The 13,917-nt window shown below is 42.6% G+C and overlaps 1 protein-coding gene across 3 annotated transcripts in view; it reads right to left on the reverse strand.

Moving 5' to 3' along the window:
* The window catches only part of TRIM33 (tripartite motif containing 33), a 37,269-nt gene that overhangs the window by 9,232 nt on the left and 14,120 nt on the right, over window positions 1-13,917 (reverse strand). For 2 of the 3 annotated variants that reach the window (XM_064635986.1, XM_064635985.1), the window contains exons 4-15: window positions 13,263-13,395; window positions 11,762-11,878; window positions 10,777-10,891; window positions 9,550-9,696; window positions 8,528-8,645; window positions 7,045-7,295; window positions 6,656-6,820; window positions 5,654-5,854; window positions 3,819-3,951; window positions 2,701-2,764; window positions 2,246-2,405; window positions 953-1,299 (exon numbers count right to left, since the gene is read on the reverse strand). In XM_064635986.1, the coding sequence (XP_064492056.1) occupies window positions 953-1,299; window positions 2,246-2,405; window positions 2,701-2,764; window positions 3,819-3,951; window positions 5,654-5,854; window positions 6,656-6,820; window positions 7,045-7,295; window positions 8,528-8,645; window positions 9,550-9,696; window positions 10,777-10,891; window positions 11,762-11,878; window positions 13,263-13,395 (1,951 nt within the window). The remainder of the gene's footprint in view (window positions 1-952; window positions 1,300-2,245; window positions 2,406-2,700; window positions 2,765-3,818; window positions 3,952-5,653; window positions 5,855-6,655; window positions 6,821-7,044; window positions 7,296-8,527; window positions 8,646-9,549; window positions 9,697-10,776; window positions 10,892-11,761; window positions 11,879-13,262; window positions 13,396-13,917) is intronic. The other variant, XM_064635987.1, reaches the window with a different exon arrangement.

Raw genomic sequence — 13,917 nt, forward strand, 5'->3', positions numbered from 1 at the left:
AATACTTTACACCACCACTCTCATCTCACCTTAAAATAAACTCCACGTAAGAGTATCACAGTCTGAGAGATCACCTGTTTATCAGCTGAACACTGACCAGGCACAAACAATTCAGGCAGGCATTGGAAAAGTCTTTACTACAAGTCTTACTAAAAGTTTTACTCCAAGAAACCACCCAGAACCAGCTGGGGTGGAGCAAAACACAGTTTTGGCACTATGGACAATCTCCCCCCATGAATCACAGAATCAGCTGGGTTGGAAGGGACCTCAGAGATCATCAAGTCCAACCCTTGATCCAACCCCGCTGTGGTTCCCAGCCCATGGCACTGATGCCACATCCAGTCCCTTCTTAAAAACCTCCAGGGATGGAGAATCCACCACCTCCCTGGGCAGCCCATTCCAATGGCTGAGCACCCTCTCTGGAAAGAAATTCTTTCTAATATCCAACCTCAACCTCCCCTGGCACAGCTGCAGACCCAGCCCTCTTGTCTTGCTGAGAGTTGCCTGGGAAAAGAGACCAACCCCCCCCTGGCTCCCCCCTCCTGTCAGGGAGTTGCAGAGAGTGAGGAGGTCTCCCCTGAGCCTCCTCTTCTCCAGGCTGAACAGCCCCAGCTCCCTCAGCCTCTCCTCACAGCACTTGTGCTCCAGTCCCTTCCCCAGCCTCGTTGCTCTTCTCTGGACCTGCTCCAGCCCCTCCATGTCCTTCCTGAGCTGAGGGCCCAGAACTGGACACAGCACTCCAGGGGTGGCCTCACCAGTGCTGAGTCCAGGGCAAGAATCACTTCCCTGGACCTGTTGGCCACCCTGTTCCTGAGCCAGGCCAGGATCCATTGGCCTTCTTGTCCCCCTGGGCACACTCTGGCTCCAGTTCAGCTCCCTGTCCATCCCCACTCCCAGTTCCCTCTCTGCCTGGCCTCTGCCCACGTCCTCCGGGCCGACGGCGATCCCGTACCTGGGGAAGCTGAGGAGTGTTGGTACGTGACAGGTGAGGTGGAACACCTTGGGGCACTTCTCACAGCACAGCAGGTCCCCCCCGTTCTGGCACACAGCACACCAGTCCTCGTTGGGGTCGTCGTCCTTGTTGTTCCCCTCTCCCCCGGCGCGGGCCGAGCGGTGCATGAGGCTGCGCACGGGGGACTTGCCGTTCACCAGCCCGTGCCCTGACTGCTTGCAGCTCTCGCTCAGATCCGCTGGCTCTGTCTTCACGTGGTTTTCCAGGCTCCCCAACGCTTCTAACTCGCTTTCCAGGTGCAAGGTGGTGGATAGTGGTGGTGTCAAGCTGCTCTCAGGGCTGCTGAGCTGAAAGGAGAAGCGGGAGAGAGGCAATTTTAGAAGGGCACCTTCCTTCATGTGCTGGAATTCAAAAGCCATCCACTGTTTAAAGGTAGTACACTCATATCCCAAAATAAGTGGGAAAGTATTATGAAGAGCTGAGGGGCACATAATATTGAAAGCTACTTTTTCACAAGCCCTTCCTTTCAAGAACACACTCATTTCTCCTGATATACAACATGATAAACTTTCAGGCCAAATACACTGATCATAGAATCATAGAATCAGTCAGGTTGGAAGGGACCTCTGAGATCATCAAGTCCAACTCTTGATCTAACACCACCGTGGTTCCCAGCCCATGGCACTGATGCCACATCCAGTTTTATCTTAAAAACCTCCAGGGATGGAGAATCCATCACCTCCCTGGGCAGCCCATTCCAATGTCTGATTACCCTTTCTGTAAAGAATTTCTTCCTAAATGATCTTTCCTTTAATGATCATTCATTAAAAACTAACTTTCATTGACATTAGGAAAACTCCTCCAATCCACCACCCTGTTCCAAGTACACAATCCCATTAAATCAAGCATAGCTGGGTAACACCAAAAAAATATTCTCTTGGATGAATATTTTATTTATGCTCTGGCATAAGAACTTTTGACTGATTGGGAGATTTCTGAATGTAATTACATATGGGTGAATATCCAAGAACTACTATTAGTAGGTGACTTATAGCTTTTATTAACTAAGGATTAAAAGCAGCAAACACACCACACTGTGGGTATTTAACTTTAATAGCTAAAGATAAAATTTATATGACAGACTACCCTGTGCCTGGCAGAGCACTGTCAGGGAGAAAACACCTCTCAGAATGAGGGTTACGAGTAAAATTGCCTTTTTTTTTTCTTTATTTCCAAATTCTTAAACATGCTGCTAGGACAACCATGACATATTGTTACATAAACTAACTTTACCATGCAAGCACTCCTCCTGCCATCCTCTGTTTTCTCCTGTTTTACTGTTCCTGAGAAGCTGCAGATCTCTTCCTCTGTGCCTGGCTCTTGCTTTACTTTCACTTGGTCAGCCTTGAAGTTAACACCAGTTTTCTCAGCAGTTCTGCCCGAGGAGCCACAGCTAGAAAGACAGCAGCACATAAATAAGAGGAAAAATCATCAGGGCAAAGAAATTTAGGTAACTGTTTCCCAAATGAAAGGCAAAGCACGTCAGAACATTTACAAAAGCTCGAGTTTACAGCAGAGAATCACAGTGAAGGGAAAAAATAAAGAATATAAATCTCCATGTAAGCATTCTTCCATTTTTGAGTCATAATTATATTGAAGCCCTATTAATCCACTGCTAATTCTTTTTTTTTTTAATTCTTCATGTCTGAATTTCCAGCCTGGCAGTGTTAATGTGACACATCACTCACCTTCCTCTGCTCCCTGTGCTGGAGGTACTGGGTGGCCTCACTGGAGTGTGGGAGTTGGATAAACCTGCAAAGAAGCAGCACAGAAGTTGACTTGGTACAAGTTTACATTCTGAAGTATAATGACTAGTGTTGAGTAACACCAGAAATGCTGCTAAAATATCCTAATCTAATAAGTCACCTAAGTCAGCTGTTCTTTGTCATTTGATCAGATCAAATTAAATAAAAAAAAGACAACACATGGTTGGTAAGAGACCCAGTAATTATTTCAGCTAATCCAAACCATGCCCTCGAATTTTATGCTCTGATAAAGTCAAAAAAGCAGACTCTGAATGGTTTGCATGCAGGTTTTGAGAAACATTGTAAGTCCCACTGCTGCACCCCTTCACCCACACCATCTTGGAGAGAAGATCAAGAGAAACACCTATGAAATCCCAGAGTGGTTTGGGAACTTAAAGCTCATCCAGTCCCACCCCCTGCCACAGGCAGGGACACCTTCCACTAGCCCAGGTTGCTCCAAGCCCTGTCCAACCTGGCCTTGGACACTTCCAGGGATGGGGCAGCCACAGCTTCTCTGGGCAACCTGTGCCAGGGCCTCCCCACCCTCACAAGGAAAAACTTCTTCCTAGTGACTGAAATCATCTTCTTTCTAATAGGAATGGACATTTCCAATATTTAAATAACTCAGCCTTAGGTACTGGTGACTTAATTTGTTCACATCCATAATGAAATGTCTGCCATTAACTGGTTATACTCAGAATGACCCTGCTCAAATGATTGTTGGGTGTATTTCTGTGACTAAGCTATTCTATAAACTTACTTCCCAAACCTCAGAATGGTCCAGCCAGTCATCATTTGGGGACAATAACTGAACTGTGTCCTCTGATGCACAAAAACCCCAATTGTGGTAACACAGGACAAAAATATTATCTCTACATGTATCTGGAATACTTCACTCATGGGCTGGCAGTTTGTTACTATAAAAACTTTTCTGAAGGAGGGTAAAATTTAAATTTCCAAAAGAATCTATTTCTGAGCAAAATAAATTTTAAATAAATTTTGGTAAAAAATGGTAAACAATTGTTTTCAACTTAAATACCACAAATACCCATCACATTTACCTGATGACCCTGGAGACAGAGCTGAAGGTCCTGGGGAGGGATTCATGGTACTCGTGGGCTGTGGGGGGAGGTGGCTGCCTGTAATGTATCTGCTTAGCAGGTTATCTAAACTATTTGAACCAGCATCTTCAAGCTAAGAAGAAAACAACAAAAATCTGAATCACAGAGGTCTAATTCAAGTTGAACATCTTTAAACAGCAATCAGCATCTTTATGGGAATTGCTCCCTCTCCCTTAGAGGATTTGGGACACCAGCAAACATTTTCATCAGTTTTATACAGAGATGAGGCTTTCAAATAGGAAATTTAAAGTCAGATTTTTCAAAGGCTCCTAAATCAGAGTTCTTCCAGAATGGTCCCAGGCTGCACCTACTCCAGGTCATTCCAAACTTTCTGGTTCCCAGGTGCTCAGTGTTACTCACACACATGGTGTTAGTCATGAACTACCAGATCACTGATGTTGCAAGAGTTATTCCACAATTAAGGGAAACCATGAACTTGTTTGTCCTTAATGTGATGGGAAATCTCCCTCCCATTCACTTTTCACACAGATTTCAGTATCTGTTAAAGCCAAAGAAACAGGGACCCTACTGCTGTAACTGCTTAAAGCCATTAACTGCAAGAGAGCATAACTGCAAATAACATGTTTGAAACACACTGTATTCAAGTTTTAATGACTGCAAGCAGCTTGAAGGACTAACAGCTCCCTATCCACTAACTCCAACTAAAATCCACAACAACTATTGCATGAACAGGTATAAAAAAAGAGCATCTTAACAGAATTCTGCATTTTCAGTGCACCTGGAAGCTGCATGTGAATGTTCTGGACTATCCCACTAACAACTATTTCTAACTTGGTGCCTCCTGAACTTCACACATAGAAAGATGAATTAGGCACAGCCACTCACACTTGTGTTTTGTTCTAATGAGTAAGCAAAGCCTCAGCACCACAGATCACTGAGATGTGATTCTTTTTTTTCCTCCTATTCTCACACTCTATAGATTAAATGTTAGAGTTGCTGTTGGTATTAAACCAGACCATCTGCTTGGCTGGAATTTAGGTTTTGTTTCCTGTACAATGACCAGATCTCCTGTGCTTTATATGGGCATTTCAATGTACACATCTCAAGATGAAGACTCTTCCCCCTGGCCTCCCAAACACTCCTGCAGAAAACACATTACTTTTACTTTCTTTGCCTCCACATGTACATTAAATTATTCTTTTGACCTCTCCAAATGGGGTCCACTTCAAAATCTACCTCAGCTCATGTCCCCTCTCTGTGGGGCAGTGGGACACCTTCCCTCTGTGCTTCCTGCCTCTGCTACCTTTAGGAATATCACAGAGAAGCTCCAGGCAATTTTAACCCTGAATAAATCACCATTCAGGACACTCAAAATATGTAACTATTCAACTATTCCAGTGATATCTTCCATAACCATTCAACTATTCTAGTGATATCTTAACTATTCAACTGTTCTACTGATATCTTCCACAACTATTTAACTATTGTAGTGGTATTTTCCACAACTATTCTACTATTCTAGTGATATCCTTCCCACGGGATGGCCTTGTGGAAGAAAGGAAATTAACACTTGGGATTATTAAAAGTCTCAATTTTACTATCTGACACACATTAAATACTGATTAATCTACAGGTTAACAGGTGGAGCAGGTTAACAGGAGGAGAAAACAGCCCAAGTGAAGGGCTGAAGATTTTAATTTAAATTTCAAATGACAACCGTATCATTCCACGGATGCACACTGGTATCCAAATGAAAAAAATACATGGAAAGGGAAACAGATTCCAGTGCTAAGTGCCTGATGAGCACCACTGACCTGGATGGGTGGGATATCTGGCAGGGAAGGCAGGTTCTCTGGGTTTGTCACAGAGGGGATGAGCTCGATGGCCGAGACGGACGGACTCGTGGGCCCCCTGTTTGCACTGGCCATGGTTGCTGTGGTGGGGCTGGTGGGGTTTATTGTGGTGTTGTGCACAGAAACCACTGGAAAAGGCCCAGCATGCCCAGGGTTCGAGTGCTGCAGGGAGAGAGCAGAGAGCAGGGCTGTGTTACAGACAGGGCAGGCACTGCAGGGACACTGCAACACATGCACTGTGTGACAGACCTCGACCAAAACCACACCAGCTCCCATCTATCACCGTCACCTGACAGCACTGAATGCAAAGCAACTGCTGTTTCTCTTCACTTGGAAAGAAAAATACACCTTATGTGCCTAGACATTTAAATATACAGCACATCTTCCACCAAAACATTTTCTTTTTCTTTTTTTTTAAGGCAATTACTTCCTCCAAAGAGAACTTTAGAGTTCATACATCTCTCTATAAATTTTAAGAAAAAAGCGACTGTTTCAAGTAATATAAACTCACTTTTGATTTCTTAGTCACATTAACATTCATTATCAATCATTTTTATTCTTAATGGCATACAGAGCTCTGCATCATGCTTCAGGTTTGAATTTAAAACCACTTTAGAATTTAGTTCAATAAAAACCCCTCAGCTACACCACTCTGAACTTGGCTATTCCTCAGCATTCTCTACGGAAACCCAAAAGCTGAATGTCACTGAAAAGTGCCAAAGGAAACGTTCTGCTTCCCAGAACTAAAAATGCAATACAAATATCACATTTCATTTTTAAGGTTTCAGCACCAAATGTCACCTGACAGTACAGAAATGTCACCGTGCAATGGCAGAGCATATCAATGTGTGGGGCTGGGAGTTAACAGGGGTGACAGAGAGACACATTTACAGCTGGAGGTACCATCTACTGGAATGAAAGTCTGGCACAATGGCACAAATGAAGCGTGTACACAGGATATACTTGTCTTTGAAGGTGAGGTTGCATCATGGAGTATTGAGGTCCATTGTGGCGTGGGATTCCTGGTATACGAGCAGCATTCTGAGCCATTCTCATCTGATGTGCTTGGAAAGCCCCACAGTTCATGTTACCCCTCTGCATGGTCTGCATGCTGATCAACCTGGGAGGCTGCAAGGGTTTGTGTTTTTTAAAATTTTTGCTTTCAACAGGGAGAAAAGAAGCCAATCTCTTCCCACAGTAGTAGGATTACGAGTAACATAACATCAAGCAAAGCCAAGAGCCATCACATTAAAGGATGTCAAATTTCAACAGATTTTAGTTTATAAACTGCTTTCTAAGTTTATATTTGACAGGGCAATTTTGAGTGAAATAACAACATAAAAGACACTTACCTGCTGCTGGAGGACTTGTTGGCTGCTCTGCCTGGGCACTGTAGATGCAGATGATGGCTGTGCCATCCTCATCTGCTGCAGCTGCTGGTGTTTTTGGGCATAAACTTGCTGCTGCATGTGCTGGAGTCGAAGCTGTGCAAGATTGATCTGTCCTGGAGCTTTGCTGATGTGGTTTGTTGCTGGAGGGGTTTGCCCAACCACTACATTAGGAGTGTAACTAGGGGCTGGTTTATTTTCAATGACAAGGTTACCTAAACAAAACCAACCAAAAAAAAAGGAAACACTTAAAACTCCATCATCATCCAAAGGTTGATAAATGCAAAACATTCAGATGTTTCTACTGCAGTTTCCACAGTGGCAGTAAAAAAGCAATTCAAGCTTGAAATTTCCTTTTTAAGTCTCTATAACCATATATGACAGAAACAAAACGAGAACTCAGACTACAAGAAGAAATTGCAAAATTAAAAACGTGTTTTGTGAGGAAAGAGTGAAAGAACTGGAACTGCATAGTCTTAAAAGCCAAGACAGGTAGAGATGACTGCTCTGTGTTCACCACAAAAAAGATGAGAAAAAAATTTTTGAGCATAAAGTTTCTATATTTAAGGAAGCAAAGCCTGGGAAGAGATATTTGGGTGACAGTGAAGAGTGTCCCACAACTGAGTGACTAAGAACAGGTTACATAAACACAACATAAAACTGCTACAAGCAAGCCCTGCCTTCCTAAAATGTGGTGGACCATGTTACCTCTCTAAAGGGAAAAGGCAAAAATGTTATTTTTGACTGTTAACATAGATCCTTGGGATCTGCATGCCCCATTTTATAGAGAGTTTCCTGCTTCCTTCTCTGCCTGCCCTGGGGAATGAACCTCCTTGACTGAAGACAGGAACACCACAACCTGGATAGTGGACTCAGAGTAAGCAGCAAGTACACACAAAAGCTGGTATTTTTATCTGATTTTCTACTGCAGTTTTACCCAACAGAGAAGTTCACAGGCAGGTGCTAACAGGTCTCACCTCCCTCTTCTCTCATTCAAAACCAGTGCTTTACAAAGTCTAAGTGATTATATTTCAATATACTGGAACTGGCACAGGTTGCCCAAGAAGCTGTGGCTGCCCCATCCCTGGAAGTGTCCAAGGCCAGGTGGGACAGGGCTTGGAGCAACCTGGGCTAGTGGGAGGTGTCCCTGGCCATGGCAGGGGGTGGGATGAGATGAGCTTTAAGGTCCCTCCCAACCCAAACTATTCCAGGATTAGTGTCATTCCTAGAACCATTCCCACTGGTTCCCAAAACCCTTTGAGAAAGCTTTGCTACTAGAAAGAACAGAGTAGATAAAGAGGATCATCAGGACTGGATGGGTTATGTCAAGAGTTTTGGTCTCCTGCATTAACAGATGTATTGCACTCCAACTCACCCATGGTGGATGAACATCCCCAACTCAACTGAGTTTTTCAAGTAACACAGAACAAACCCACAGTTTTCTCACCTAAATTGACAACATTCTTGGCCCAGAAGGTGGGGTCACAATGGAACCGTATTGCTCCGTTGGCAGCTGGGACGGGATCACAACGGGCCTTCAAAATGTGCCGTAACTGGAATGTTATCTGATGGAAAGCAAAAACACACTTGGTGACAAAGAAATAAAGACAGAGAAGTAAGAAGTGTGCTTTTGCCTAGAGAGTTTAGGCTGTGAAACACCAACAAGGACTGCCAACAGCAAGTTTGGTTCACAGCCTTGGAAAGTTCTCAATTCACCAGGAAAATCATCTGCTGTACAACTCACTTTTTACTCCAAGGATTAAAGAGCAGCACTGTTACATCATAATAGTAATGCAATGACTCAAGTGAAACACTGAGGTGTCTTTACAGAGCTTGACCCCATTCCTTCTACAGTAATACCCCTAAATCCTTAATTCACAAATGAAAAGTAGTGTTCAAGTTGGGAAATCTATCCCATTGTTACAGAAGGGGGGTTTTAGTTTATTAAATGACATATGAACAACTCATTGCCTCTTCCTTGGATATGATCTAGTGAAGCTGCAACAATACTTAGAAATTTTTTTGACTAATCATTCTCTGAACTGTACAGTCCAGTCTGCACAGCCACACAAGGAGTGGTTGAGGTCACTTGGTCTGTTCATCTGGAGAAGAGGAGCCTGAGGTCAGAGCTCATCAGGGTCTCGAGCTTCCTCGTGAGGGACAGTTCCAATCTCTGCTCTCTGTGACTATTGACAGGTCTCGAGGGAATGGCTGGAGCTGTGTCAGGAGAGGTTTAGGTTGGATATTAGGAAAGGTCCTTCCCCCAGAGGGTGGTTGGGCACTGAACAGGCTCCCCAGGGCAGTGGGCACGGCCCCAAGGCTGCCAGAGCTCCAGGAGCATTTGGACAACACGCTCAGGAACAGGGTGAGATTTTGGGGTGTCCTGTGCAGGGCCAGGGGTGGACTGGATGATCCTGTGATCCCTTCCAGCTCAGGAGATCCCAGAGGACAGTCAGAGGGTGCCCTCACCAGCCGTTTGCTGTAGAGCAGAGCGGTGCTGCTGCCGCTCGCGATCGCCCAGTTCGTGAAGTTCATCACGTGCTTCACTTGTCGGGACAGCCCAGTGATGTCATTCTGCTGCTGTATTAACTTCATCTGTCTCTCCTTTGTTACATTCTACAAAGAAACAAAAACTTTATTACAACGGGGGGGTTTCAGGTTCAGGAGGAAAATGCAAATGGCTGTTCCAGTTCTTGGAGCAAAAGGAAAATGTCCCAAGCAATGCAGCTTTTACCAATGCTCACTCTCAGAGTGCTGGAACCATCAATAATTCTCTAATATTCCCTTCCACCATTCTTCCCAGAGATATCAAATTGCAGGGATGACTGTGGGCTCAGAGAAGAGCCTCTGCTTTATCCCAGAAAATTATCAACAAATAAAACAAGACCAGTTTCTCCCTCGATTTCTTCCAAGGCACAGCAACACAGCAAAGAAATCGAGGGAGCAATTTTCTAGCTTGTAACAAACATTAAGTAATCAAGAAAAGCCAAAATTCATGTAATTTTAAATTATTTCTTTTACTCATGATCAAATTATTTTTTTTCTTCCAGGAATATTCCATTTCCTTGCCACATAATTGTTCTTTAACCAGAAAAAAATCTATTGTAATTCACTTGATCTTAAATTTTTCATCATGGCAGACTGGCCATATGCAATTAACTATCTTCTTATGATGGATTTCCTCTCAGACAAAGGAAGTAATAATAAGTTTTATTAAAATCCATGAAAATGTAAGTCAGAATATAAATATTATTCAGGATGTGCTATCTGGAAAGGATGCCTGAAGTCTTTGTCTCCTTTATTCCAATCTCTGTAACTTTAAATACCAGCTTTACACCTTCATGTAAAAATACATAAGACTGCTGTGTCTATTCTTACATGAACCTTAAAAAACCTGTTTGAGGAAAAGGTTACATTACACACACCTTAGAGTTACACAATAATACAGAAATATGGCAAAGAGAACATGAAAAGGAGATTTTCACACACTCCTTTACAATGAGCCTGATTTTGAATATGAGGCACAGACACTAAAGGAGCCACAGGTTCTTATGAAAGGATAAACAAGAGATTTAACTCCAACACACTACTCAGAGGCAATATTAGTATTACAACACCTGCAGTCACAACAAACAAACTGTTTTCAAGTTTAAGAGGGGACTGGAAACTGAACATTCCTTGTTCTCTTAACTGTACCTCGAGGTGCTGTAAGAGAGATTTTCCCTTTTTATTGATTTCATTGATGAGGGTGAATATTGCCACTTTGATTTCCTGTTCCACTCGTTTGTTCGTTTCATTTACTTCTTTTATCCTAATAAAAAAAAAAAAAGAGAGAGAGAAATATTTGGTCAGACAGTGTAAAGACTTCCATAGAAATCAGCACATAAAAATTTCAACACTCATTGCTTCCATCATCATACATTTGCCTCTGTCATATGTTCTCCTTCCCTTACACTTTTTTTTAATGTACATGGTACCACAAAGAGGTAAAAATTTGCATCAGAACTTCTCCTTAAAGCTGTGGTCCTTCTGTACTTTCCACCTCCAGATGATGTGTCATTTTGCAAATGACCTGAAAGTTGCAGAAGGCTCAGAAAACCACCGAGAATCACAGTGGAATTCCCTGAGCTGCAGCACAACCACGTCACCAAAGGGGGTGAAAAGCCAGCAGAGATCACGTGCTCTGTCTCTATATTCACTAGTTAACATGACGTTGAATTTAAGCAAACCCTGGAAATCTTAAGTTAAGCTGCCTAAAAAACCTCAAACAAAACCCCACAAACAACCACAATTTCCTATTCAAAGTCAAACCAAGTTTTGGTACACAGTTATCAGAGGCATTCATCTGAAACATAAAAATATTGCAATATTTCAACCCTTCTGTCACCTAGAGCTGACTGAAGCAGAAACCATAAGATGGGTTTCCTTGCCTTTTTTATTCTCCCCCTCCCCCAAAGTGTAATAAATGTGTCACATCTCTGGTTCTACTCAAAGTTGCCACAGAAGACACAACCTTTGATATTTGTTTCTTTGAACAACTTGTAGAGGAAACCAAACATTATGAAAATTAAGTCCAATATAACTAAAGATACAGAATCAACTCAAATGTGTTATTCCAATCCCATCACTCATCTTGCTGTGATTCAGGCAAAGTAACAGTTAATCCTTTTGAGGAACTTACCTATTCTGAACTTGGGCAGCTGCAAAATTTACATAATTCTTCTTCTCAAGAAGTTTGGCCAAAAGATTTTCAATTGCACCCTTCTGGTTCTGAAAAGCTTCTTCCAGAAACTGGTACCTTTTGAACACGCAAGAGAAGACACCAATTACCAAGGCTGAAACCAAGGGCTCCCAATTCAGGTGTAAAACTGGAACATTTTCAAAAAATATGACAAAACACACAGAAAAATCAGACTCTGTATAGGCTGATCAGCGTGAAAAATGTTTAAGTGCTGATAAAATCCTTTTCTGGTGTCCATAAAACTGAACCTCTGTGGAAAACAACAATTCCAAGCACACAGGGATGCACTGCATCATTTCCCAGGATACCAAGCTATGGAACAGCAGCTCAAGGAGATACCAGGAACCTCAGTTTGATGAGGAACGTGCACTGATCACTTAAACACACATTAAAGGATCACATAAACAGGTAAGAAGAACAAGATCCATCTGTTAATCCATCAGCAACATGCACAAAACAGATGCAAAGAAACCACCTAGAACAAGTTAGTGAACATATCCCAGAAAATCACACTTTGTGACAAGGGTGTCTTCCAGGATATTTAGGATCAAGCCTGTGAAAGAATAAAGCAGGAACCTTTCAGGTTGTTAATATTTTAGTAATACTAATTTCAAAAGTAAAAGTTCTCCACAGGCTCCTGTAGCAGCCTGAGAATAATCAACTACTCTGGGAAAAACAATACTAAATTCAGTGTTGCACCTTTAGAGAAGAGTCACTTGTAGCCTGACTAGAAAAAGCAGTGGTGCAGTGGCTGATAAATACATATTTATCTCTAGATTCTTTATTATAACACTGACAAAATACTTGTTCAGACATTCAAACAACTATAGGAGAGAGCTCCTAAAGAGCAGGAAGTTTTACTGTATCTTAAGAGGTTCCAACTTTTTTGGGCAGCAAAGAGCCAGACTCAGCATTTCTTTTCATCTGGAATGAGGCAACAACTTTCAACCAACTAAAAGGAAACCATTTTTCCCTTCTGTAATAAAAGAATATATTCATCTATGAGGGGGAAATTCAGACTTTTCTTTACGAAACTCCCCTACACTGAAAGACTATTGCACAATAAAATGTGCCCTTTCAGAAAATGACCTCACCCATGACTCACTGTATCACTGCTGCTTCTTTACAGCACCAGGTGCTCAGGGCTGCAGGAATTTCCATTCAAGTCCTGAACAGAGTGACAGCACTGGGAAAGTTCACACCTTAACCACACCACATCTCCTCAGCCCGTGTTGTTTTGAATCTGATCTTAAGAGACTTGACAAAGCTCAAACAGCTGATCACTTCGAGTCACACTCCACACATTTTCCACTGGAAGTGATCACTTCAGTCCAACAAAGAGGAAATGCAACAGTATTTATGACACAACTGGTTTCCATCAATGCCATTCCATCCTCTGGGCCAGCACACCACAGGAATTAAGACATGGGAATATCTGTACCTGTGTTCTTTGTGCTCCAGTAACTGACAGTCTCTGCACGTCAGCCTGTCACAGGTTTCACAGAAAAGCTTTAACTGCTCTTGTTTGTGCACAGGACAGAAAACAGGACGTTGACCAGATGCTCCCACGGCCTCTGTTTTTAAAAATAAACCATTTGTGTATTTTAAAATAAAATCTGGACAATCTGAAGGGCAAAACAACTAAATCCCAAGCTAAGTAACAACCACGAACATACAAAGACAACTCCAGACCTGTTCTCACCCTAAAATTACTGTGAATACATTAGGACTTTTGAGGTCTTTTCCAACCTTAATGATTTCATGATTTACAGTGCCAGTGGTTTACAGCTGCTTCCACTTTATTCAAGGAGAAGAAGGAATTCCTCTCCCAAGCACCCAAAAGACATTGGCACCTGTAAGAATGGAAAACTGCCCACAAACACCAGGTGTACATGTGGTTAAAGATTTAATTCCATGTGATTTCAGCTCTGGCACACTCAAGGATGGATCCAACTCTCAAATCTTTATGCTGTCAAACACCCATATGTTTTCTAAGTTATCCCTTCAAAACCTTTACACACCCCATTAAGTCAAACACAACCAAGAGGTAACTGCAAAGCAAACACTGTCTGCCAGGAGTTACTTAAACCCCACCT

This window comes from Pseudopipra pipra, chromosome 25 (genome assembly GCF_036250125.1).
Source record: "Pseudopipra pipra isolate bDixPip1 chromosome 25, bDixPip1.hap1, whole genome shotgun sequence".
Lineage (NCBI taxonomy): Eukaryota > Metazoa > Chordata > Aves > Passeriformes > Pipridae > Pseudopipra > Pseudopipra pipra.